Genomic DNA, 26,615 nt, shown 5'->3' on the forward strand with positions numbered 1-26,615 from the left:
ATTTCTTGCGGAAAGAAACGAATTGGAAGGAGCCCGCAGCCCCACAAAGCACGGAACTTTCAACGGACCACTGCTTATCTGAGCCCACCACACAGGAAGAATAGGCAAACACTTTCACAGGGCTTTTTAGTCCCATTAGCAAAATTTTTCATTCCCTCAAAATATGCAAGTAATTAGATGACCAACTTTGGAAATATTTCATCTAAAATCCCACTCCAGTGGCACACCCAGATTTGGACGCAACGCCCAGGTCACCGACCATTCTGAATGTCGTTCGGCTGACTGGAATTTAATCTCTGCATAACTGCAACTGCAATTTGCTGTTGAAATATTTTGGGCCAATTTTGTTCAAAGTTTTATAGATAATGCCATCCTTTACCGAGATCCCTGTGCCTGTTTAGCCTCTGCCTGCCGTTTCCGCCATTGGGTGTTGCTCAGAGCGCAGTAGCATTCAGCCTAATGATACAATCTTCTTGCGTTGTGACAACATTAAAGGCTCAAATTTGGAGTACTTAAGGGCAAATTCTTGGCATCTCTTCGTAGTTGCGGCCGTGGCCCCAGCTTTGCTTATCCTTGGCCTCTCTAGCTCCAAGTCCTGCACATTCTGCTGTTACGGCTCCCACCAGAAGTACAGTTGGTGGAGGCACGAGGTCTCCTTATGCAACATAACATATCACGTCGTCAACACAAAGCAGGCATGGTCTTCTGTATATCAACTACAATGTGGGCTTGACTCGTGCGCTTAAAACAGTTAGGATGGCAGCACCACCGCTTGTTCACGCCACTCCCCTGAAGCCGTCCTAACCCAAAGCCCTTAACGCCTAACCAGGAAATCGCTTTAACAGTTACTCAAGTGTCTGGTGCTTCCTTGCGAGGCCCTCTCTTTTAGTCGTCTTCTCGGGCCAAGGAATGGATGTCAGAATTTAGAGAGTGTCAAACTCACTTTCCACACTCATAGTCACAGCTTCTTTACCCACCAGTATCTCCACAGAGATGCCTCAGCTCTTGGGGGTCAAGATCAGGGGAACTACTTTGGCAAGAGGGTCCAGCGCCCTGAGCATTTACTTGGAACTGAGGTAACGCTCAGTCCATGCACAAACCATCATCCACACAGAGGGGAAAGAAACCACAAATCGTGGCAAGGTTTGGAGTTACAGTACGGTTAGCCTTACTTTTATGCCAGACCTTGGACAAGCCACAAGCAAACCAGAGAGAAACTGACAAAACCACAAATTTCGACAAAAAATGTCTGGTGGAAGCTGTTCCGCAAACATGTGGGCATCCCAAGGCATTGTGCTGCAAACTGTGTACTTACTCCACTTCATACCGTCCAGACATTTAAATAACTCCCCAATATGGGCGGGGAAAGCAATAAAAGCTTAGAGTTCTCTCAGAATTCTACTGACATGCGCTCGTACAGCCAACAACAGTGTTGTCCTGCACCTGCCTCCGTACGCCTCACCATGTTTCCTCCACCGCTTCTTCCTGTCGTCATTCTTGTAAATGTGCGCGTCTGTATCTCCCTCGCCCGTCTGTCCATGCAGTAGAAGATGTTAAATGTGTCTCCCTAACGTTCTGCCTCGCTTAGAAGCCGCCCTTCTTCTCGTTTGTTTTTCTCTATGGAAGTTTGCTTCTTCTGTCCTTTTCCGGGCTCAGTGTAATGTAATGCGCCGTGTTTCTGTGGTATTTGCTGGTTCCTTCATATACGTGTGTCTCCCCCAATTTTCTCTGTAATGTCTCAGTACGGAGTTGACCAAGCTCAATTGCTCTTCTAATTTACGTAGTCTGCAGGCCTCTGGGCCTTGATCTCTTTCCTTCCTGATCCATTCCTTACTGCATCTACATTCCTCAAAACCAATGCAAACCACCGAACAGCTTGGCAAGCACGCCATAAGGCTTGCACTATTGATGTCCGCTGGTCACCTACACCTAAATAAGTGGCGTAACCTCACATTGGTTGTCAGTGTATCTGTCCCCGCTCTAATAGCTCGGCAACCATACGCAATTTTTGACGTAGCTGCCTACACACTGTCTGCCTCTACTTTAAGCACTTCCAATAGCCATCTCCAATAACTCAGGGAGACAAAAGCTACTGCTGCTATCCTCCATCAGCTTTCATCTGCTGCACTAGTAAGGATTTCAAATTGGGCGCAGTCCGGTGACAATGCGTACAGGAGCAAAACAACCAAACGAAGGCACCGAAAATGTCTCGTTGGACACGAGTGTCAAACTAACAGAACCGGAAGCTCACAAACAATATTCTGCTTTAACAGGCTTATTTACAGCTAAGGGCGTTGAAATGAAAGAGACGGCAACGCTAGTCTTTTCGTTGACGAGCTGCGTTTCCATTGAAGACGATGCTGAGATGGCCTAATCGTCAATCTAGAGAAGCATCGCGTTGTCTTAGCCGCTGCTCGCAACCAGCACTGCCTCCGTTCAGCAAGAACAATAAGGCCCCGCAAACTTCTCCACATGAGAAATGAGGACACTGGCGACGCCCGTCCGCGGCCGCCTTGAGGTGCACTGTGACAGAATGCATTCCACTGCACCAGCTCAAAAAGCTGCAGCAGCAGTAATTGCTGCAGCAGTGTCGCTACAGCTGCACCGTCTCCGCCTGGCCCTACGCCAAGCTGCGGGAGCTTATTCAGCATTGAATCTAAGCGTGCCCTTCAGCATGCAGCCCCTCTCCCTGCTGCTTTCAGAACGTCTTCTTCTGTCATCGCCTCTGTCCATCCTTGGCAGCCCCTTAATTATCAGCACTCCTTCACAACGGCCACGGCTATCTGGGCTGGGCCGTCTGCGGGAGCCGTAGTCTCTTTCTCTTCTTCTACTATCCCGGGAGTAGCTGCTGCTGCTTGTGGAGTACTCGCTAGGTTCTTTTTCAGCGCGCATGCGCGGAAGGCTGCTGACCCTCCGCCAGCCTTTTACCGCGTCGTCAGCACTTTTTTTCCTGCTGCTTTCAGCAACTTTTGAGGTATCTTGCGGCTTGATCTGCACCTGACCCTCCAACTGGACAGTGCCGGACCGCGGAGGGAACGCCACAGCGGGGGACGCCTCTACGGCCTGGGCAGGAGCAGCTGCGCCGCTGCTGCAGCGACAGCAGCAGCAGCAACAGCCCACACAACAGCACTTCGGCACTGAAGAAACGCAAGTCCACGTAGTGGGGACGTAGTAGCAATACACTTGAGGTGACGACTGCGGGACCACAAGGTTCCAATGGACACAAGGTGAATAATACGGGCAAGTTGCGTATGCCATTTTCGAACGAAAGGGGAGCGAGTTAAAACAACTTGGGGGAGTAGTAGGTGCAGGGCCAATGGGGCAAAAAAAAGTGATAAAGGTCCTTAGCAAGCAGGAAACGTGAAAGTAAGAGCTACGGCTTCCAAAGAGATCTAATACGGACTGAAAAAAGATACCGCGCCGAGATGACCAATTGGAGGAGAAGATCGGAGAAGAGGCTGCCTAACTAGCGTTGAGGCTGCCCTTCTACTAATAAGAGCCACTTCGCGAGGCTTCTACCAGCAAATTACAGTAAAAATGTGATGTTACAAAGGAAAATACCTGAAGTGGGAAAATGTGGGGGACCAGTGGTGTGCCTCGCTGCGCTCAAAGCAAGAGGCTGATCGTGCACACACGCATGCATGCTCCTCTCCTCGTACAAACAGACATACTAATCTCGTTTTCATTGAGTTGACATTAAGATATAAGACCCATAAGTCACCAGAGTCAGCTAGATATACAGAAGAAGATGAGGGAGACTGGGGGATTCCAACTACATCGATACGGGGCAAAGCGCTCCTGTGAGCTGTGCTGGCTAGGTCAGTGCCACCACCTGCTGCTCGAAGGACAGTTTCCGTCTAGAAAAGCCATGAGCCACATTTTTACTTTTACATTTGACACACGCGTTCTTTGGGGGGAAATAGGGGGAAGGAGTAGCTCATAAATCGCCGTCGTGGCACTTCAATTTTCGATTGATGCAACACAGGCGGGAAACGGAAGGTGGCCCACATCCGCCCCATATCCTCCCCTTTCGTGTCGGACGTGGATTAGTAACAAACTTAAGATGAGTGAGACTTATGAGATTGTTCACTAGGGGATGCAACTTAGGGGTCTCAACAGTCACAACTGCTCGCCTTAGTTTTTCAGGTCGAAGGTCAGTCAGGGATGGTTGCTTAGATGCGTATCGCAGGCATTCACCTTCCCCGATCACGAGGCTATGGTTATGATTAAAAGCCACTCCGAAATCTCATGTTAATTCATTTGGCCGTCCGTTAATCGAATAATGTTGCTATTGCACCCTGCTGAACAGGAATCGGCATGGATATACTGCCCACCACGGTACAGTGCAAAAATGGTCTTGGGAGGTGACGGAATAAACCGACCCAAGATACACATTATGCTTATTAGGTCTAGCGAGTAGCGTTCTGTGGGTATCTGCCTCACGGCCTGGCTTTCTTGCTAGTAGAGGCCCTGAAGCAGCTGGGATGCTTACGGCAGCTGCTGGGTCCGCGTCAACAGCAGATTTCAGTCCACCTTTAGAGCCATTCCAGAGTTCTGGTACTTCTTATTTAGGTGGATCGCCTTAATTATGCATTTGTTACAGCAAGTTAGCACTGAACTTACAATTGCCATGTAGACAGCGGATTGGTGGGCTACAAATAATGGCTACTCCAATAGGTGCCTCTGAATGCTGAATGTGCGCTGAGCTACCTTACTGGACAGTTTGAGGAACGTGACTAGCGGGGTTCTGGGCCGGACACACCCGTGTCCCTGCGTAACTGAAGGCATCACGTGTGGGGCTACGATACATCGCGCTGGCAGACGAAGCGCAGTGTGGTGACACATGTAACAGGCTTATTCAGCCTTACCGTCTGTGTTTGGAGGGACATAAAGGAACACCTGAAGAATGAAGCGAACTATTTTTAATTGGCACCAAAACGACGGCATCGAAGGTTGCAGAAGCCGCATGTGAGGCCGAAATGGGAAAGTGAGGTATCATTCTTTCTCAACTGGATCTGAACATCGGAGCCAAACGGCTGATGTGGTTTCTTAGACCAGTAACGCAATGCAGACATTTATACTGTCGGTGCATAATGGGTCCATTCAGGTGAGGATTCCTATCCATCGCTCGGGAGTGGATACACAACGGCACACATGGGGATGGCGCTAGCCCACAGCTTCCACCTCCTTATCTCTAAAGTCAGCATGGAGGACTGGGAGATGACTAAGACAAATATAAAGCCAGACACATGTGAATGTTTCGGCATGCAGGCCTAGGTCTTGTGAGAGAAGGAACCGCTGAACAGAAGATATATATCCCGTTCCCCATGGGTAAAGTGACAACAGGGCCCAAGGCCATCAAGGCCGCCCCGAACTAGCGTCCTGCCTTCAACTGGAGGCGGGAATGCAACGGAGAGGAAGCGTCGAGCAAATAAGCAAGATTGAGAGAAGTGGACAGGCAGCAACTCGGTAGAGTGAAAGAGACAGCTGACACTAGCACGTCACGAGTGCAGGAGAGTAGGCTGCACACGTGGCGAGAGTTACTGTTTGGAGAACATAGCAGTTAAATATGAGTACATTCAGTGCAATACGCGCATTCAGCGTGTGAGACGCACTTGATTCTAAGCCTCATTGGCGACTAGAATTACTAATTGTAGAGCAGAGTGGCTAAACAGGAATGCTACTTAAAAGTACTTTGACAGGTCCGCATACTCTATACGTTAGCCCACTTGAGGGGTGAAGAGACGTGACGGGAGCAGCTGACGTTGCAGCAGCGGGCGAGGCAGCAACAGCAACATCTACTGCAGAAAAATCAACAAAAACGACAGCTGCAGCGACAGCTGCAACGGCAGCAGTCACAACTGGAGCACAAGCACTACGCACGACGAAGCAAAAGATTCTAAGCAGCAGCAAAAACAAACACAACTGAGCGTGGGACAGAAAAAGCAACGTCGCCTCCACAACAAAAGCACTAGCCACAACAGCGGCAAATTCAGCTGGAGACAATTGCTGCAGCTGAAGGAGCAATGCAACCATAGCACATGCAGTGGCAGCAACTAAAGCACGAGGACTAGCAATCAGAACGAACGCAGCGTATATACAGCAGGCGCGCCAACAGCCATTAATTTGGCGCTGCTACAGCTACAAAAGGATGAGCGAAAGCAGCTGCTGAAGCCAGCGCAGCAGTTGCAGCAGCAAAAGCAACAGCAACGGCAACGGAAACGACACCCACAGCTGCAGAAGAAGCCGTAGGCACTGTAGCAGCGAAGCCTGCGGTATCAAGAGTCGGAGGTGCAGCGGCAGTATCAGCAGCAATCACATTAGAAACACTGGCGGTAACGGCAACTGCGGCGGGAAAGAGAGAAGCAGTAAGAATTGCAGCAGCAATAGATGCAGCAACCACGAAATCACAAATAGCTGCAACTGGAGCTGCAGTAGCGGTCTCAGATGCAGCAAAAAAAGAGCAGCGGCAAAAGCTGCTGCGGCGACAAGAGAAGCTGCAGCCGCAGCAACAACAACAGGGTCCAGTCAAAGTAGCGGTAGCGTAACCTGCAGGCTTAGCACTACCAGCTGGAAGTGCAGCCCAAAGGTAGATGTATGCCATGGTGAATCTGGCCAACGCGTCTAGTTAAGCCCACTACGAGAGGACAGTGGCTAGCCTCACGAAATATCGGGAGGACGAAACCTGGAACACCTTATACAGGAGGCACAGAAAACAGACGTCCTAAAAGCAACAGACAAATGTGGAGAGGAAGTTGAAGATCAGAAACTCGGAAGAGGCACCAAATTACTGGTGAGGAGGTGCTGTAAAATTGAAGTTTGCAGTGTGGCACAGAGGTTATCTTGGAATGTGACGAAAAGTGAGAAAAACCGTCGAAGGTGTAAATCAAGTGCATTACGTGCAAAAGATGGAGCTCTGAAGGTATTTTGAGCTCTTTTACATGGCCCACAACTGTTGTTTGCAGTAACCCTACTGAGAGTAAGGACTTTGTGAAAGCTTCGGGGCTCGTATCTATAACGGGACCCAGTTGCACTTTGGCGCATTTTAGAGCTTCCTGCTTCCCGTATTATGCGCTTAGCTTTGCCCATGCTTGCGTACTATTTATGCGTGGGGTTAGAGCTATATTCTGGATAGATTGTCCGTAGGAAGAACCTAGAAATCATGCACAGCTTGGCGTTTTTCAAGACACAACTTGAGGAGCCCTTGTCAACAACAAATCCGGGACTTAAGGAAGCCACACAATGTCTAGCCAACCTCATGTTGATGTCTCTTCTATCTACTATCATGAATTTATTTCTGAGGTGCAATTCAGCATTCTTATTTTCCTTTCCAAAGCAACTTGGGCGTTTCACTCCAGCGTCTAGTTTTGCAGGTTGCGCGCAGGAAATGGTCGGCCCGCCGCTGCCACTCCCGTTCAGAATACCATAACGCTACCAGCCCAGGGATTAAATCATATGCATATTGTTTTATGAACGTTGTTATATACAAGCCGATGTGCGTCGCTTGGCTGTCTGTGCTGTGAACTTCCAAAAAGTGCTATGCTGGGAACTTGCTATGTTGTTTTCCGAAGAGATGGCACGCTTGCAGACGCAAGTAAAATGCGTTTGACGCTTTCAATTATCACTCAGCATTAAAAATAAATATAGGAAAAGAATATGCAGTCGACGAGGTGTTTCGTGCGAGGCTTCACCACGGCCCACCAGCGTGCAACGGTGCCATCAGCGATGCATGAACGCTCCCTTTCACCAGGGTCAGTCAACCTCTCCTCGAAGGCAATACGGCGCTGAATATCGCGTAAATAGTTTTTGGACAGAAAGTCCTACATCTCAGTTTTGCCAGGAATTTTTTATCGTTGTCAATGCAGAGCGTTCAAATCTGCATAATAATAATCACTCCAAAAGCAAAAGATTGAGAGGTATGCGGCGCAGACGTTCCGCGAGGGAACGTTATTACGAAAGAGAATGAAAGACGTGGAATTCGTGGCTCTGAGGAGCAAAGAGTGCTCCTTAATTTGTGTTCAGCTGGCCTTGGAGTTGAAGATCGCCGCATTTTGAATGCTCCAGGAGGTTGGTGCGCCACAGACCCAAAGTTATTGGGCGAAGCACCAGCTAGCCATAAAAAAATAAAAGCGTACGGAATCCAGAGAGGTGCTTCACGCTTATTCACGTGATGCTGGAGCTTAGCCTGAGCTCGTCTGTTGGCTCTAGGATGCATTCCGCAGTAACGGTAGAGAGTGGGTATTCCGTGGAAACGGCCGATATTAAGAGGCCAAAGCTTTGATAAACCTTAGCTCCAGAAGACTCTTCGTCTTTCCCAGCGCATTTGAAGTGGCGCTGCACAACAACGAGATGCCAGAGCCGGTTTACCTTCATGTAACCTTTGGCTACGATTATGTTGGGCGCTTTAGTGTGGGAAAAGCTCTAAATTTCAAGGGAAAATAGCTGCTGAAGAAGAGAAAGATATGAGAGCACCGGCGTAGGGCACTGACAGTTGTCCTTCGGCAGATGACTCTCATGCGTGAACTCGATATCACGCAAGTAAAAGCCGCACTCACTGGCGACGACGTTTTGGCTTACGGTGGAATGGAAGAGTGTAGAATACAGCATGACAACCCAGCATTCGCCACAGCGAGGCCAGCAGGCGAGAATAATCATGAGCCTTTTTAAAAACATTACTTGCGGGTGGGCAGCAGTAGCCTACGGCATTTTCTACACTCTGTTGAAAAAGCGGAAAAATGAATTGTAGATGAGCATATGGATTCGAATTATCTTCAGAGACGGCCACTAGTCACAATAGCGCGCGAATGGGAAAGAAGATGCCAGCAAAATGCTCTTCAAAGCCTTAAAATCCGTGAATGTCCTGGGTTGAAGCCATAACCACTAACTCCGCGAGCATTGATTGTCAGAACCAAGAAACCCACACCCGGCAAGGGACAGTTCTGTTCGACGGACTACTGTCGAAAATTAACTGCTCTCTTTTCGGTGGATTATCTACTGCCGGCCAGTCATCGTGTAGAAGATATACTTTATGCGGCCAATTACGACTATTAACACAGAGCAGGGCTTTTATCAGGCTCGTACGGCGCCTGCAACATACAGAACGGTATTGCGAAAATGTAAGAGGCAGTGTACACATTGACGGCATTTTGAGTGCGAGTTGCTCCAGGGATATTCTACGAAGTAATGGATCATATATTCTACACCAAAACAGGTTCGCGTGGATGCCTTGACGATCTGCCGTACAAATGGGCGCACCATTACAGACAGGCTGTAGTGCGCGGCGCCTACTGCTGCGACTACGCTACCTCCTGCCCCTCTAACAGGTCTACATACTACGCTTAGTATAGCCCCATTTCTCGGTCTCTAATGCCTCATTCGATCAAAATACGACAATTCTAAAAGTGTTTTTAAATCTTTCTCTTCGATTCGCCCCCTTCTCGGAGCTCACCTCCTAGGCCCTATGGGGAGGAGGTCCGGATTGGTGCCGGCGTTTTCGCCAGCCCCAGTCTCCACACAATTTCCGCACATTTCACGTATTCATTAGAACTAATAGACGGTTTCTCCTATTTTTTTATCCCCTTTGGGAGGGTTCTGTCCTCCTCCAGTGTTGCGACCCCTTGTAGGTCGCTAGCTAGCTATCATCTCTAGGACACAAGCCATCCCCATTGTAGTGCCTGTGCACTACACAGGCTGGCATCACAAATCCTTGTCCCTACAATCGGCTCATGCGGCGCAAGCTCAAGAAGCGTCATAGCACCAGCTTCTCAACCATGTTTTGAAACGACGACACATCCAGGCACAGGGCTGCGCCTGCAAATAGGTAGCTACTGATGGTAGCCATCTGCGCTAAAGAATCGCCAGCGCAATGTTCGACCAGAACCTGGGAAGCGTTCACTACTAAAACCTTTTGTGCGTCCACCATTTGCAAATATAATGACTCCACTAGTTGAGAAAGCGGCAAAAGGCCGAATTTTCGCCACACCAAAAAAATACACATCAACTGATAAAATGCAAGAGTAGCCTGTCAGTAGTTTTTTGAAACTCCAAACTCAAAATCTTGGCAGCCTCTCATCCTATGGACCTCTTGCATCTCGCTTTGCTGGGGCGACAGCTCCCGAGCAAAAGGAGTACCCGCTTGGCTGTATTCTTTGAAAGATGGTTTTCGCAAAGCAATTTCACGCTGCCTAATACCCAAAGTTACTCGCTGTGGCTGACTGCTCTAAGGAAGTGGCCAAGATTTCCGCTGATGGACTATCTCACACGTTGTATTTGTTGTGAGAGCGTCTATTGACCACTGAGATCGGGATCAACTAACGCAGCTATAAACAACTAAATAAACAGAGCCACTAGTCAACCGATATTTGCGTTTTGTCCTAGACTTCCAATACTTCAAGGTACCCGCAGGGAGCGTTTACATCAGCAGGTGCACGAATATGCTGATAGGAGGGACAATGTGCGAAAGACTGCTGCTTAGAAACACGTTAGCCTACACGAACAAAATGTAGAATTCAGTGGGACGCACTTTGTTTATGATTGTAAATGAGTAGATTTTATTCTGCTCAGCAGAAATTGGGCCTCCGGTAGTTCTTGGACCAGCGGTGTCCCTTCTATTGACAGGGCATTTGGGCAAGTAGCCCACTACCCAGCAAAATACATTCTAGAGGCACAATCAGCACAAAGGCGCTACGCGGAATGCATGATCTACCTATTTAGGCTGGGAAGCGTTGTATAGGCGTGTATGAAGCAAAACGTTGGCGCGAGAAGTGCTGACCTTTCGTTGCCAGACCTTGTATCTCCATTTAATGCGCTGTTAGCGTTTTTTGAAATATTGGTCTATCAAGGGCCATGATCCAGCAGGCCATTTCCCTTACATCTTTCTTGGTTGAAGATAAAACGCAACAAGGAAAGATACAACAGCTAACGAAATAGGAACCAATAACTCTAGGGCCCCATGACGCCTGTAGAGTCGGGTGACGACTGTAGAGTAAAATATTTACATTTTTAGGCGGAACAGAAGGGCCATTCATTGAGTGCCACAGCGTGGGAGCCAACACCGCATTCGAGCAAGTGCAAGGATCTCCTGAGTGTTTTCCCGCTCTCTTCATAAGCTTGTTCTGGAACTTTTGACCGCAGGCATCATTGAGAAAAGCCAAAATCAATGGCATGCGATGTATGCATCTGTGTCAACTTATTGAATGGGTATCGCCAGTCCACTCACGGGAACAGTAGCGTTTCTGGCTCGAGAGTTGGGTTGCCAGAATGCAGCATTACTGCTGGGAGGAATAGATAAATGATAATTCAAAATTTCGACAGAGAACACGGAAATCTGTAGCCTATAAAGACTCTCATGGAGCTTACCAGGTGTCCTTGTTATTAATACAAATCTTCGCCCATGTAAGGAATGCTATTAAGGTGCTGCGCGAATGCTTTGGCTGATTCCATATTCATTTTTCGAAGGCCAAAGCGGCAAACGATCTCACATCACTAGAACCCATGAGCATCATGAGCTTCCCCACTCCATCCTCTTGGAGGGCACGACACATTTTATAGCTTGAAGATCTAAGCGGGGGTTTGCCTTGTGGAAGGGTTACTATTGAGGTCTGTGACAGTTTCGGGAAGCATGTCGTTGGTGCGAAATGTAATTCAGAGCTCACTGATTTCAGTTCTTGACTGGCGATTTTCCTCAGATTCTGTTATCTCTGAATCACAACTTTCAATTAAGCAAAAGTTACAAGCTGTAGGAGAGACCATCACAGGCACTGCCTGTTGCCATTTCTTTTCTGATGGCCTCATGGACACTGTCTGAAAGAGCGTGTTGAATTGGTGATATGGGCAGGCGTGACGAATGAACATCGTGCAAGAAGTATGTTACGGGCGTTTCCGGTTGGAGCGCTGTCCGGTCTGCGGTTTAATCTTTGGATGCGCAGATAGTGTGCCGTGCAAAAAATGCATTACGCCTCTTCAGCTCTGCATTCATTTCCGTTTTTGGCCTATAGAAGGACCCGCAGCTGCGACAAGGACGAGAGACACATATCGAGTAAAACGCAACCTCAGCATTTCACCCAAGGCTTGGCCAGGAGAGAACCCAGATAACATGTGCTGCAGCAGTCTTGCAAGCTAAAACACCATGCTATCCTACACCCGCAGCAGCCCTATGTCTACGACGATCAAACCTGTGTGGTGGCGTAATACAGCCCTGAATATTCATCAAGTAGTTCAGGGCAATATTCTTCGAAAGCATAGGACTCCTCAGATTGCGACTCTGTTCTCTAGCTGCAGCAGGTAAACACACCTGTAGAACGGGGAGGCTCACCATTGCGGGTGCACAGCTCTCTAGGGTGTTTCTTCTATTTCAATCTCCGTGATTGAAGCCAAAATGGATCCATGTCGAAAATTCGGAAAATTGCAGTTGCATTTGGTTCGGTGCGTCGCCGAACAAGCCAACTGTCTGGGTACTCGCATCGAAATACTATACTATTGAGACGAATCGTAGCAATAGCACTGTGCGAAATGTGTCTCGGCACCTACACCGGTTCCGCACTCTGAAAGAGGGTGGCAATCTCACAGGAATGTGGGCCGTGGATTAAGTTTCTTGCCATGCAGCTGGTGCATTGTATTTTTCATGGTGTCTGCAGAGAGTGGTGTAGAAGACAGCAATTTATGAGTGGAAGAGGTGCTGCAGGCGGCGTTTCCATTTTGTATACGCCAAAAATAAAATAAATATTGGTACAAAAGGCTTAAATATCAGAAAAATGAGGTAAACACTCACCAGATATGGTGAAGACAGGGGCTGCACTGCCTGTCAGGCGGTTGCAGCGTGATTCTGCTGCTGCGCACAATCCCCCACAGACAAGGGAAAAGCATGATTAGAAGTGGTGTTGTGAATAAAATACTTTTATGAAGTTGCAAACAACATTGTAATAATACAGAATTGATGGATTAACCTAGCGGTGCTGCTTTAATTAAGTCTATTTAACGGTGGGTTCCGCACTCCGAAGGCGGGGCCGCCAGGCGTTGCCCGCATCAGCACAACTCCACTCTCTCTCGATTCTTGCATTGGGTCTGCGGGTGTTCAAGTGCGTGTTTTCAGCTTTCGGGGTTCAGTTCGGCGGCAAGAGTCTGAAATACTTGCTTTAGACAGTCTAAATATATGCACCTATGTCACAGAACACGAGTCCTGTGTGTTTCCCGTGTTTGAACGATTGGAAATGCATGGGTCTTTCGTTGGCGCGTTGCTTGCCTGCCCATTTGATCGGTTGCTGCTGTCCGGCTTTTCTGTTGCCAATGTCGCTTGGGTTTTGAAATATAATCGCAATAAATAGGCCCCCTTCACCGAGGTATTTTGTTTGCCCTCCTTTTAGTTGGGTGTACGTGCAACGTTCCGTTTCTGCCGTGTTGCGGGTAGTCCACTTCGCGGGGTAGTTGCCGTTTTCAACTATTTCTCCTTCCTTGGTTTTCTTCGGCCTTGTTTGCACTTTTCTTTTAAAGCTTCTTTGACATAATTTTCCTTGTTTGCTCTGCTGCTCCGAACCAACTTGCAGCAGAGCGCCAGGCTTCCCACCGCACCGCCCGCGGGATTTCGGCGCCATTTCTGGCCCTCAGTTGGGACCAGCTTGGAAATATTGATCACAAAGCGGCAGTATTTGTTATTTGATCTGCTGGTTTCTGGTTTTTTAGACGATCACGCGCGGTAAGTATTCAGAGATGGAGTCCCAAATGTGGCAAGAGGTGCAAACAGCATCTCGACCTTCCTCTGCTATTGTGCAAACGCCTTTGCGCGTCACGGGTGTCCCAATGAAGGGTGTCATTCTTGCTAATCGAAAGACTATATTCCACAAGACCCGCATTTGCCCGCGTCTTAGTCTTGGTTCTTGCCACTTGGGTTCGCGCTGCAATTTCGCCCACTCTATAGAAGAGCTGCGGCCTGCTCCCAACCTTGACAAGACGAAACTATGCCCTTCAGTAATCCACCCGGGGACTCCGTGCTCCGCCAAAGCCAAAGGCGAGAACTGCAGATTCGCCCACAGCAAAGCAGAGATCCGACACACCTCCAACATGTTCAAAACCAACATGTGTCTAAAATGGATTCGTGGAAAATGCAAGGTGAGTCTCCAATTTCATGTTTATTTTTTTTGCCGTTTCGAACAGTTGGGCATTTTTTGGGGCTGGGCCAAATTTTTGAAACATCGAGGTGTCTTTTCGTGTTTGGGGTTTGCGTCGGGAGAGCCGTGCAGAAGAAGTGTTCATAGATGAACATACCCGCGCTGCGTGGCTGTCCCTGAGCACAGTGATATGAGGCAGTTTTAATGGTTGGTGTGTAGAATTAAAAGTGTGCGGAATTGGCTTTCCCCACAGCTGTTGTTGGTTTCGGGCTGCTGTTCATGTGCAAGTGCGCGGGGCTTGTCTTGTGCATGCGCGCGCAGAAAGAAGCCCAGTGCAACCACGCCCACGGGTACCAAGAGCTGAAGTACTACAGATCGCTTGCAATGGCTAGCGGCTCTCGCGACTTCGCCCGGGAGAGCGAAGCCACTCTCACGCGCCGCCGGAAACAGCACAGCCAAATAGCAGCCCCCGCAGCAGCCAGCGGGGGAGGGGGCAGCACATTCTCTCTGCCGGGTTGGAAGGAGACAGGAACAGGTAGCCACCGTGGGCCGGGATTTCATCGCTCCTCCCGCAACGGCTCCAGCAGCAGGCAGCAGCAGCAGCAGCAGCAGCCCAGGAGCAGCAGCTGCGCGTCCGTCAACGCCGCGCTCGCTGTCTTGTATGAAGAACTGTTCAAAGGCACCAGCAGGAGGGAAGGCAGCTGCAGCTCGGGGGGAGTTGGAGCTAATTATCAAGACGACAGCACCACAGCCACGGATGAGCTTTCGGACTTCTCCTCCTTCTCCTCCAGAGGCATTTCCGATGCTTTGAGACCTTCGAGCAGCAGCTTCAGTTCCTGCGGGGGGCCCTTGCGTGCTTCGGCATCGGATATGTTTCAGCTGGGGTCCCCCTCCTGTGCAGCAACGCCTACAAAGACACTGAACAGCAGCAGCAGCACCGGCGACTTCAAGTGGGACGTCAGCCAGTTGCTGCTGCTGAGGGCCATCGCAGGGGATACCGGGGGCCTCCTCGTGGGACCATGCGAACAGCAGGAAGACACCAATGCAATTTCTGCGGGGGCTTCCGTCTGCAGCAACACAGGGGGTCTTACTGCTGAACAAGATAACCTAAGGCAGCTGGAGGAAAGCCTTACGAGGCTGTGCTTGGCGGACATGACTGGAAAGCCTCACTACTACACAGAACCTCCACCAGGATTCGAACATCTGCAGCAGCAGCCACAGCAGCAGCAGCAGCAGCAGCAGCATGCGGTTGTGGATTTGGACCGTCTTGCGACAGCTGATGGTTTGGACTGACCTGTTGCCATGCCATATCCGAATGATGTGTCGGGAGTTCTTGTTTTAGTCCAAGTTTTCATTGTTGTATGTTATTTAATTAGTGGCCCATCTGGGACCGTATGCATATCTTTATTTCAAGAAGAAGAAGTATAGTTTGCTCTTGTCTTATCCTTTAAATTTCTTTATAGTGAATTACTTCTCACTTTGTTTCCTTTTTTTTCGCTTTAGTGGCCTCGATGTTAACGGTTTGCTGGTCTGCGATGTCGGGACCTGGGGACGCTCACCAAGGCGTGCAGCGTCCGTTTCCGTTTGTTCGTTTTCCCTAAGTGTGCTTTACTTTGCATCTTAATCTTTAGCGATGGAGGATTATGGGGGAGAGGAGGGTCAGGGTTCGCTCCCCCGGTGGTTTTATAACAATGATGTAAAGGCTGGGAAGACAGAGAGACAGAACGGGTGGTTGGACAGCTGAGCCCCTGTTCATGTAAATCTCGCTTATTCTTGTGATGGTTGTCATATTAGAATGCGGATCTCACTGAACGGAGAACCCCACATTGTTAGCCTTATTGGGCCTCTTGGTGCATGTCTTTTTGTTGTGCTCCTCCTCTGTGGGGAGGTGAGGCAGAAAGAAGGGAGCGGCTTCGTTGCTTCTCGAACGGCTTCTCCCTTCTGCCTAATTGCTTGAAAGATTGGAAATTGAAAAGATGAGTGGATCTGGATTGGCGAGATTGTGGAAGATGGAATCTCGAAAATGGCCATCAGTTCTCGGCGGACATTCATGGATTTCAAATCTCTGCATTTGTGCGGAGGTCAACGGAATTTAAAAGTAATTTTCGGCGAAGCCTTAATTGACTTTTGCTAAGTCCCGGTGGAGTTCAGCTTCAGGGAGCGGCTGCTGGCCCAGTGGGTGTGGCTGCAGACGAGGGGAGAAGGCGTGGAGAAGAAACAAATTCAATCATGCAAAGATATAAATTAGCTGATGAGGATGGGTCACTGTCCCTTTGGGGGTGATGAGCTCTGCCCAGGTGTACAGATACCATGATGGCGCCCGTGATGTCGATTTGTGGCGAAAAGCTGGCGACCATTTTGTTGAATTTCTCAAAGTAATTGTCTTTTGTACTTGCAAAAGTTGGGTGTGGCCGCACGATGTGTCTTTGACATCATCGTGCGGAGAGAAAGCGGTGGTGGTGCAGCGGAGGTATCGTATTTGCTGGATTAGTACATGCTTACAGTTTGAATTTTAGAGTGTTGTTTTGTTGGAGAACTGCCTGTTTTATTCTGCGTTTGAAGTAGTCACGGTTTGGCTTGCCATTTGCTCGGCAAGCTGTGATGTTTGGAGTCGGTGGTCGGTAGTGGTGACGGTGTTTAACTGTGAATTGAAACGTCCAGCATCGGAAGTTAAAACATGTGAATGCATGCAGAGAAACGCGAAAGGCTGTTCGCAGCTCCTGATTTGTTTGTAGGGCTGCGTGGCTTGGAAGCACACAACTGAAGTGAAGCAGCATGCATGGGACATGTAAAAGCCATCCACATGCATGCAAACGAACCACTGCTGCGTAACAGCCGCAGTGGGGCTTTTCATTAATGGTATTTGGCCTCCTGGGGGCCTGGGGTTTCCCAAGTCTTGTTTCTGCGTGCAGGTTTGCCGCGCCGAACTCAAATGCATAATACCCCTTTTTTATTCCTTTGAGCAAACCGTGATGCGGGGCGCTCTGTACGCTGCGGTCTACAGGTTTAGGCGAGGCTATGAATTAGTCAATGAGGCGAGCCGCAGAGGCTGCGCACAAGGGGGCTTAGCATAAGTTAACACTACAGGAACGCACATCATGCTGGAGAGATTCTCTACGGTTACACGTAAAGAGTATTCAAGTTGTAGTGAGGTAGTTGGGGACTACTAAGCGCTGAGGTTGAGGGGCGCCATACAACAGGAGTAGAGCTGGAACAACAGGCGTGCTTCAATGTGAATACCAAATATCCAAATACGGTCTTTCGGTCGAGGTCCTTTCCTGACAAGTCCAACGGGCATACGCGCAAAGCTGCTCCGAAATTCCCCGAACGACGCTGTCCCAAATTCTACCTCTAAAATTCGTAACTATTTGCTCTTCTTTAGAAGTACATTATTTCTTCAATATAGAATCTAGTTAGAGGCTCTTTCGTTGTGCGGTGTCGATGACACAGTGAGGCTCACTGAGGAACTCGTGACCCCTGTTGGGGGGCCCCATCCTAGCCACGGCAGGCCTGAAATGCTCTCTTCTGCAGGATTTCTGCGCACACGGCAATAAAATTTAAATGTTTTAATTTAATAAATGCGCTTAATGCCTCAGTTCTCCGTTTCCTTCCCCCTTTCCGCAGTGGCTGTTTTGGAGGTTTGACAACGCGTGGAACATGTGACGGTGTATATTTCGTCCAGTTATTTTTCCTTTTCAGATGTGGGGTTTATAGTACTTGAACTCAGCTCATGATTAATCATCTCGGCTCTTCAATGCGTTAGGGAAAAGGAGACCAGTCGCCTTGGTGGTTCAACGGGAAGAGCAAAAGGGCGTTGGTGAGTCCAACAACAGGCGCGGACATCTAGGAGAAAAATCATTCATTTACTTCTTCTCCTTGCATGAACTAGCGTTTCATGCATAGTGAGCTACTCAGGGGGTTTCCCAATCGTCCCTTGGGCGTCGCCGAGCGCGTAAGGATTTAACTTGATCTGCGGCGGCAGCGGCAGCAGCGACTGCAGCAGCATTCAGTTTCATTGCTTCTGTCCTGCACTGCTTCCTCTTCCTGATGCAAACGGAATGCCAAACCTTTGAGATTGATAGCAACTGGAGACAGCGGCTCTTCGTGCCACTACTCGTCAGAGGTTGAAGTTGTAATGTATTTGCCTACAAGGGGAGGTCCACAGAGTGAGCTAGACAGCAAGAAAGAACAAAAGAAACTGAACTCGCTGGCAACATGTCCAGCATATGAAAGTGCGGTTGCAGCTGCTCTTCGTGCAGTATCAGTAAGGCTCCAGCCGCCAACTTCTCCCGTGGATGGCAATTCTGCTGCTGCAGCAGCAGCAGAAACAGCAGCACAATCTGACTGTCAGCCGTATCGGGCCTGGCCCGCTTTAGAAAGGGAGGGCAAAAAGATAGCCGCAAACTTGCGTGCTGAATGGGTTCCGCTTGAAGGCCATCTTGAGGCTTTCCTTGAGAAGGCATCTAGAAAAATTGCCGAAGAATCCCCAGCAAGAACTTGTGCAGGAACTTCTAAAGGTTCTTTGAGTTTCCGAGTAATACATTTGTTTACAGTTGTGCGAGAGGCAGCGGTGGAGGTAGGATCTTGCATTCCAAGTGCTTCGGAGGGAAGCCACCTGCATGCAGTTTACCTTCGTTTTCTGCCGCATCAGCAGCAAAGCCCGCAGCAGCAAGCCTTGCAGCATGGCTGCTGCTGCGGGCTGCACAGGTCTTTTGGCATTTGCCACCATGTGGCGGCGTTGTTGCTGCTGCTATCTTGCACCAATGTAGAAGCTAGCCGGGCCATTGCCATTGCTGCTGCAAGTGTTTCTGCTGCACATTCCGGTGCAACAGCAGCACCTGCTGCTGAGTCCACTCAGGCTGCTGCAGCACAAGCCTTTGGCTCCCCTTTAGGATCAACACTGCCCCCGACGCAGCCCCTGCTTCGAGAAACGGGAATAGAGCCCTTTTATTTCCATTCTGATGAACAAACTCTGAGGGTAAGTGAGGCCGTGGTACCCGCAGCTGCTGCACCTACAGCGGGGACGGCAGCAGCAGCAACAGCCGCGGCAGCATTTGTACGGGAAGCAACATTGTGCGCTGTAGGGAACACAAGTGCAGCTGTAGCAGCAGCAGCAGCCACTGCTGCCGCTGCAGCTTCAGAAGTGGAGGCATCCAATGACTTCGCATCGCGAGAGTGGCCTCCCACCACCGCCGCCGCAGCAGCAATAGCAGCAGCGCAGCAGGAAGCCGATTTTGACACTGCCAAAGAGGACGTCGCAGCTGCTGCCTCCTGTTTTCCCTCTCCTGGTTCCCCCAATTTATTGCAGGAGACTGCCACTGCGGAGGCAGAAGCAGCAGCCGCAGCAACAGCAGATGCAGCAGCCGCAGCAACAGCAGATGCAGCAGCCGCAGCAACAGCAGATGCAGCCGCAGACGCAGGGGAAGGGTGCAATGCTGACGTATGGTCATTTGATGATATCGAAAGTGATGTCAATGATCTACAGTCTCAAAACAACAGCAGCAGGGGCAGCCACAGGCGCAGCAGCAACAGCAGCAGCTGCTGCGGCGGCTTGAGTGTATGGAAGGTTCTAAGCCGACAGCATGCACTGGGGAAGGCAGCAGCAACTCCTCTTGCCCAACGCCGGAGCAGTTTACTTTCGAACAGGGATAGCAACTGCAGCAACTGCAGCAGCAAAAGCAGCGGCAGCAGCAGCAGAAAACGCAGAACCAGCTGCAGCAAACTGCAGGAAGACCTGCTGCTCAGCCCAGTCACCTGCAGGCATCAGCCGCGGAGAATTAAGAGTGGTCTTTTCCTAACAGACACATCCACGGCCCAGATGCAGCAGCCGCAGGAGCAAAACGAGCAGCAGCAGGTCACCCTCCCCTTGGCGTGCTGTTACCGCAGACTCTCCGATAATGTGCAGTGCAGCAGCAGACATGCCCCACAAAACCCAGAAAAGAACAGCAGCAAAGAGTGGCCTCCCGTTGCAAGGCTGCAGGGGTGCACTTCAAGCGACCAGCAAGCCCCGGGGGCCAGCGCAAACAATCCATGCGCCCCCTGGGGCCCATAACTGCAGCAATTGGGGGGTCAGCCGATGCCGCAAGCTGCAGCAGATTGTGGCCTTCGGAGGACTTCATAGACAGCAGCAAGCTGGAAATTTCAGGAAACCCTCGCCGCACAGCTGTGGGCACTGGAGAGCGCCAGTTACGTACAGAATAAAATGCAGTGCGTGGAGCGAATCGGCTCTATGAAACTGCAAAATGTAGAATAACAGACTTGTTTTTTAAGTATTGCTTGATTTCGTACCGTTGGTCTGTATGCAGCTGCTGCAGCAGTGGAATCCTCGTATCACACTGCCGGCAGCAGCACGCCACACTGTAGTAGAGGCGAACTAATACACTCTTTTGGGGCAACTAAACACTACAGACCCCCAGAATACGCCGAAGAGGACATCTAAAACTAGTATTCTAGTTGTTTGCAAAGCAAAAGAAATTTAGGTTCGTCCGGCGGTCCTCCTTGGTAGCACAGTCCGTAGACTTACTAATTATAGTACAGAGGGCGGCCTACAAAAGAAAGCACCTCGGGGCTCTAGGGGGAGCCCCTAGAGCCCCCAAAAGTGAAGCTCCAATCACCCATTCGTGCACAGCGCATCTGGCAAGCAGCAGCTCGCTGCTGGTCCCTCTGCTGCTGCGGCGGCGTGGTGAGAGTACTGTAGCGGACCTGGGCGGCTGAGCACTAGGGCTTAGTGCAACTTACGGGGGAGATTACCGGAAGGCGGAAGCCTGCTCCCCGAGGTCATCCCTTGGGGTCCGGGAGTGGGCTCCACAGTCTTTGGAACGAACTGTCTGGCCCCCATAGGCATTTCGCCTGTCCACCGTACACACTGTCAACAGCTGCTGCTGCTGCTGCTGCTGCTGCTGCGGCTACCGCCTCTTGCTGCACTTGCGGTACGTAGAAGCACCACTGCCCGTGCAAGTGGCAGCACCACAGAAGCCTTACGTTGACCCGCAGAGAAGACCACAGTCAAATTCAAAGCTCAGCAGCACATGAGGAACGGGTGGCAGAGGTGTTCAGCCGCAGCGACAGAGGAGAAAAACACGGAGAAAGCGAAGAAAACGGGGAAGATGGATATTGTAAACGTCCTTTTGTGCTACTTATGCCATCATTTACGACTGCTGTGTAGAAGGCTCCCCACGTTTACTCTGTAGCCTACGTCTCAAGTCGCCCAACCTCGAATGCAGCGGCAGCGAGGAAGGCGGGCCCCTCTCCGGTGATGCCGAGGGGGCCCCCTCTGCACGGGGGCCCCCTGCAGTGGAGCTTCTTTCTTCCGCGTCCTCTGCTGCTGCTTTCTCTGTCCCTGCTGTCGCCGCAGGATGCGAAGAGCCCACAGAGCTTGCACGGTCAGCTGCGCACTCCTCGCTTAAAGACCTGCAGCAGCAACAGCAGCAAGCGAAATGCGCTGCAGCTAGGCCTCCTCCTTTGCAAATGTCTGGAAGCCTTGGAAGTTGGAAAGGGTTCTTAAAAGGCTTTGTTTCCCTTTGGTATTTATTGCTTACCTGCTCTGGCTCTTGTAGCGATCCACAGTTGGGGCTGGGGGCCCCCTCGACTTCTGCAGCCTCCTTGGGGGGCCCTCGTCCCGCACTGGGTGAAGGCCTTTGCGGATTTGCCGCAGGTCCCTAGGGTACGGACGGGGGGCCCCCACTGGCATTAAACCCCTGGCCCGCCAGTCAGGTTCCCTGTCTCTGAAGGGAATGTTTGCAACAGGAGGGCCCCTGGGGTAGGGCCCCATGCCTCCGGGGGACATGCGGCGGCTGCAGCAAACAGAGCAATAAATGTTTCTGAGTTCTCTTAGCTGCATTCTACAGGCAGCAGCGAACTTATTACAAAAGAACTATTCATGAACTTACGGGAATCGTCTGGGGGGGGATCGGGAAGACGATCCCGGGGATCGCCTCCAAGACCTGAGCTCCCCTCTTCTCGGCGAAGGCGACCTCCTCCTCAAACTAAGAGAAGGACTCCGGCCCCTCTTAAAGGAGGACATGCTCCCCATGGGGGGCCCCCCAATCCTCTCTGAGGGGGAGAGAGAGCGGTCCCTGCTGCCCGAGTATGGGTGGGGCAAGTGGCCGCCTCTTCGCGGGGAAGGGCCCCGCAAGTAAGGGGGTACCCTGTGGGCCCTTGAAGACGGGGAGGCCCCAGGGGGTCCCCACTCGGGGGACAGGCGAGGCATTCCCCTGGGGGGCCCCCCAGGTGACCTGGACCTTCTCTTTCTGGGGGGCGAGGGGGACGCGTTGCTGTGTCTGTACACAGGGGAGTGGGAGAGGCTGCTGCTGCCTCGGGGGCCCCCCCGGCCCCTCTTGGAGATCGGGGGCCTCCTTCTTGAAGAGGAAGAATAAGACTGTCTCTTCTCCGACGGGGATCGTCTCCCCTGACTCCACGAAGATCGGGATCGTCCCCTCCTCCGGGGCGACGGAGACACTGAAGCATCATTGTGCCTTTTGTGGGGAGAAGTGCTGCTGCCTCTTCTGCTTCCTCCGCCGGAAGCTGCTCTTACTGCTGCAGCTGGGTAGTCCTTTTCACGGGGCCCCCCGCTGCTGCGCGACCTGGACCGGGATCGGGGGCCCCCCGTCGCCTTCCCCACTCCCGTTCCCAATCCCGAGGGGCCCCCCCGGGGAAGGGATCGGCTTCGAGACCTGCCCCGTCTGTCTCTGGGAGACACTGGGGATCGCCTTGGCAAGGAGCTGCGCCGGGGGGATCGGGATCGCCTTGCCTGCGCCGGGGATCGCCTCCTCGGGGACTGCGAGCGACGCCGTGGGGACGGGGATCGCCTCTCTTGCAGCGAGGATCGCCTCCTGGGAGACGGGGATCGATCCTTCGGCTGCAGCGGGGATCGTCTCCGCGGAGACTGCGAAGTCCTTTGCTGCGCGGGGGATCGTCTCCGGAGCGACTGGGATCGCCTTTGCTGCACCGGGGATCGCCGGCGTGGGGACTGGGATCGCCTCTGCTGCATCGGGGATCGCCTCTGCTGCACTGGGGATCGCCTCGGCCCCGGCGAAAAGGAGCGCCTCTCGGAAGACAGCCGCCGCCTCGGGACTGGCGATCGGCCTCTGGGTGAAGGGGAAATGTTTCTGTCTTCTGGAGATCTTCTCCGAGATTGTGAACGTCTTTTGAGGCTCTCTGATCTTCTTTTGGGGCTTTGTGGCCGCCTTTTAGGGCTCATGGAGCGCCCCTTGGTGCTATGGGATCGTCTTCCGGGACTTTGGGATCGGCTTCGGATGCTGCGGGATCGTTTCCGCTGCACTGAAGACCGCGTTTGTGGTGAGGCTGAGCGATCTGCCCTCTGCATCTCCCCCCCCTCCTTCGCCTCTGCCTCTGCAGCATTCCGCAGCTTCTCTTTAAGTGCTGCTGCAGCTCCTTGAGCCCCAATGGACCTCAACAGTGGCCTCCTTTCTTCCTCAGCCCCTCCATCCCCAGAGCCCCTGCGGCCCCCAGCAGCGGATGAACTCCTCGAAGCGCCTCCAACAGGAGACAAAGAGCGACTGGGCGCGCTCGGCGAGCGCGAGAGGCGTCTGCATCGAAAAGGGCAAAAAAGGAAATAAGAAAATGCAGCACAGCGCTGCGCTGCTGCTGCTGCTCGCTCTCTCCTGTGCTGCGGCGTTCGAACTCCACTTACGCTTTTCTTTCGCTCGCTCCTCTGTCTCTTTCTTTGCCTCTGGAGGTGTGCCTGCTGCTGCTTCGGCTAGTCCTTTGCTTTTGCCGCTGCCTTTCGGCGGACCGTTCTCGAGCCCTTTCCGTCTCCAGCTCGCCCCGCTCCCGACGCAGCCTCCGTTCTATTTGTTCCTTTGCAGCCGCTGCAAACGCACGAGACAGGCAAATGATGGTAGAGAGTTTGGAGAAATAGAAAGATGAACACATGGAGACTGAAAAGCGGAAGGAAAGCAAGGGAAACACGGTAAGACAAAAGCAAATAGACAAACGGATGGTGAGAGATGACTACAGAAAAAGAAAGACGCAGAAAATACCCTATAGCGTCGTACCTATTCTTTTGTCTCGTATTTCTATTTGCTCTTTTTGCTGCTCAGGCGACTGCAGCAACTGCTGCTGCTGCTTTATCTGGGCGAGGATTGGAGGAGCGGGCACTTCGAACAAAACGCCGTCGGGGTCTCTGAACTCAACTAGAGTAGATGACTTCTTCACCCTGAAGGAAACAGCACATTACATATCAACAAGAAATCAGACAAATCAGACCAAAGGAACAAGAAAAAAAGGGATCAATCACAACGGATGAAGTGCAACGCAAAGACGAGCATGGGCGCACAAAGGCCAGCGACGCCAAAAGGTAGGCCAAACAAGAGTTATTACATGAAGGAAATAACACATGAAATGCCGAGGAGCTAAGGCACGCGGAGGAGTAGAAAACTTGATGAATATCAGAGAAGATGGCCAATAGCAGGTAATGCTTTGGTATCAAACAAAACTGAAAAGAAGTTGACCCATTGAATTGCAGTTTAAGGTCGTACTTGAGAACAGATGGCCCAATGCTCTTCCCATCTAGCGCCAGCATCCCCGTCGCCTCTTGTGCATTTTCAAATTCAACGATCGCAAACCTGAGCAAACAAATTCGACCTTTACTCAGCAGAAATTTGACAAGCTGATTAAAGAAAGGTCTTCCACGGGAAGCACTAATAAGCAATCTCGTAAGAAAAGGCTGCGGATGCTGTTTGAATATGAAATCGGGTGTGAGGGTGCAAGAATTGAAATAAGAGCTCGAGTTTGTGTCAGGGATTACTTTGGTTTCTTGCGGTCCGTTGAAAGCCTAATGGAGACGACTTTAGCAAGGTCAGCCAGCAGCATTTTGAGTTCATTTTCGTCGTACTGCACAATACAAAATCAGAAAATCCCGCAATGCATTGGCTTAGCCAGCTGCAGCTTAGAGGGTTACGGCTTGAGTGTGCGCCGTTCACGAAACCTGCACAGCTGAAAATTCAATACTTTCAGAAACCAGGCGACACGATAGAGAGTCAGACAAATTCAGTAAAGAAGGAAAAGAATAAGGGAGCTTTAGCTACGCCAAGGCAGAAATGAAATTAAAAAGCTAGACGAAGGGAAACAACTACGGGAAGCAACACATTGACAAGCAAAGTCAACTCGAGGCTGCAGCGGCCAGTGTGAAGCGCAGCTCCATTCCTTCACCTAATTTCAAAAGATTAGAGTTTAGTTTCATTTGAGGTGTCGCTCACTTCATCAGGAAATCCCTGCAGAAAGCAAGTCCTCTCTAACTGGTCAGCCTCGGGCTCCGCAACCAACACCCCCGAAACGAGAGACTGGGCGGGAGGAAGCCGGCCGTCCACCGCCGTCACTGCAACTCCAATTCCCAATTCACTTTTCTTACGAGCTGCCAGCTGCTTCGCCTGTGCTGCAGCTGCCTGAACTGCCTGAGACGTAAAGAGCACAGGGAGCGGGGAGGATTTTCGGAAACACATGAAGACAAGCAACAAAACAGGAGCAAGCATGAAAACGAGTGAAAACTCGCCACTAAGTGCCATTGAAAGCTCAGTGAACAGGCGTTTGCTGAGATAAATAGACTTCTGCAAAGACATTCTGTTCCTTCGCAGTGAAGAGCGAGGCAGCAAACTTTGAATAAGCGGGAACTGCTCATCTGCCCGGGAACAGAAGGGTAGATGTCCCAGAGTGGGCCAGGCAGCAGGCAAAAAGCAAAGCCACAGCAAAAATAAGCCAAAACGCATATACCTTGTGCAGCAGCAGCAGCAGCAGCAACTTCTGTGCAGCAGCAAGAGCAGCAGCAGAGGCTCACCTGCAGGTTCGCTAGGTGGTTTTGCATGGCGATCTCAACAGCAGTGACGGGAGCAGCCGCTCCCATAGCGACAGGCAGCAGCGAGGCAGCAGCTCCGGGGAGTGCAGCAGCAGCAGCAGCAGCGAGAGCAGGATTTGCCGCTGCGAGCCCCAAGGCCGCCGGGGCCCCCAGCAAGGGGTTGGGAGCTCCCGCCACTCCTGCAGCAGCAGCAGCAGCAGCCGCCGCTGCTGCTGCTGCCATCCCCCCTATCGGCTGCACGGGAGGAGGAATCACGACGGGAGCAGCAGCAACAGGGGGCGCGGGCAAGGGCGTCGCAAGCCGCATGAGGTTCTCTGCAGGCCCGGGCGGCCCCGGAGCCCCTGCAGCTGCTGGGCCCACAGGGTTGAGCACAGAAACCTGCATGGGCAGGCCAAGAAGCTCCGTGCCGTTTAGCTGGGAAGCTGCAGTGACTCCAGCGCTGTCTGCAAACTCCAATTCGCAGTACCGACCGGAGGCCCCCGGCAGCGCCTTAAACTCCACGCGCAGCAGCTCCGAACAGTGCGAAAAAATTGCCTTCAAATGTTCCTCTGTAACCAGGGGGGACAGATTGCGCACGTACAAGACGTTGCGGGGGCCGTAGACACGGCCCAGGGGGCCTGCAGGGGCCCCCCAGGGGGCCGGAGCAGCAACAGGGGCCGAAGGGGCCCCCGGCGTTGAAAGCATCGGAAAAGTGAAGGGTG

At 51.4% G+C, this 26,615-nt stretch overlaps 3 protein-coding genes across 3 annotated transcripts; 2 read left to right on the plus strand and 1 right to left on the minus strand.

The window, feature by feature from the left end:
* Positions 1–13,704: 13,704 nt before the first annotated feature.
* On the plus strand, positions 13,705–15,395 carry ETH_00009905 (zinc finger (CCCH type) protein, putative; the record flags this gene model as incomplete). The annotated part of the gene is made up of 2 exons (XM_013377058.1): positions 13,705–14,103; positions 14,424–15,395. The coding sequence occupies 2 exons, from the start codon at positions 13,705–13,707 to the stop codon at positions 15,393–15,395; spliced, it is 1,371 nt and encodes a 456-aa protein (XP_013232512.1).
* Positions 15,396–18,237: 2,842 nt separating this feature from the next.
* Positions 18,238–20,154, plus strand: ETH_00009910 (uncharacterized protein; the record flags this gene model as incomplete). Its single annotated transcript, XM_013377059.1, has 1 exon — positions 18,238–20,154. The coding sequence occupies one exon, from the start codon at positions 18,238–18,240 to the stop codon at positions 20,152–20,154; it is 1,917 nt and encodes a 638-aa protein (XP_013232513.1).
* A 1,096-nt stretch (positions 20,155–21,250) lies between these two features.
* Positions 21,251–26,598, minus strand: ETH_00009915 (RNA recognition motif. family protein, related; the record flags this gene model as incomplete). The annotated part of the gene is made up of 9 exons (XM_013377060.1): positions 21,251–21,512; positions 21,641–21,895; positions 21,992–23,650; positions 23,755–23,932; positions 24,119–24,279; positions 24,602–24,688; positions 24,871–24,956; positions 25,322–25,516; positions 25,897–26,598. The coding sequence occupies 9 exons, from the start codon at positions 26,596–26,598 to the stop codon at positions 21,251–21,253; spliced, it is 3,585 nt and encodes a 1,194-aa protein (XP_013232514.1).
* Between the last annotated feature and the right edge of the window lie 17 nt (positions 26,599–26,615).

The sequence above is a fragment of the Eimeria tenella genome, genomic scaffold, assembly GCF_000499545.2.
Source record: "Eimeria tenella Houghton genomic scaffold, Eth_scaff45, whole genome shotgun sequence".
Classification (NCBI taxonomy): domain Eukaryota; phylum Apicomplexa; class Conoidasida; order Eucoccidiorida; family Eimeriidae; genus Eimeria; species Eimeria tenella.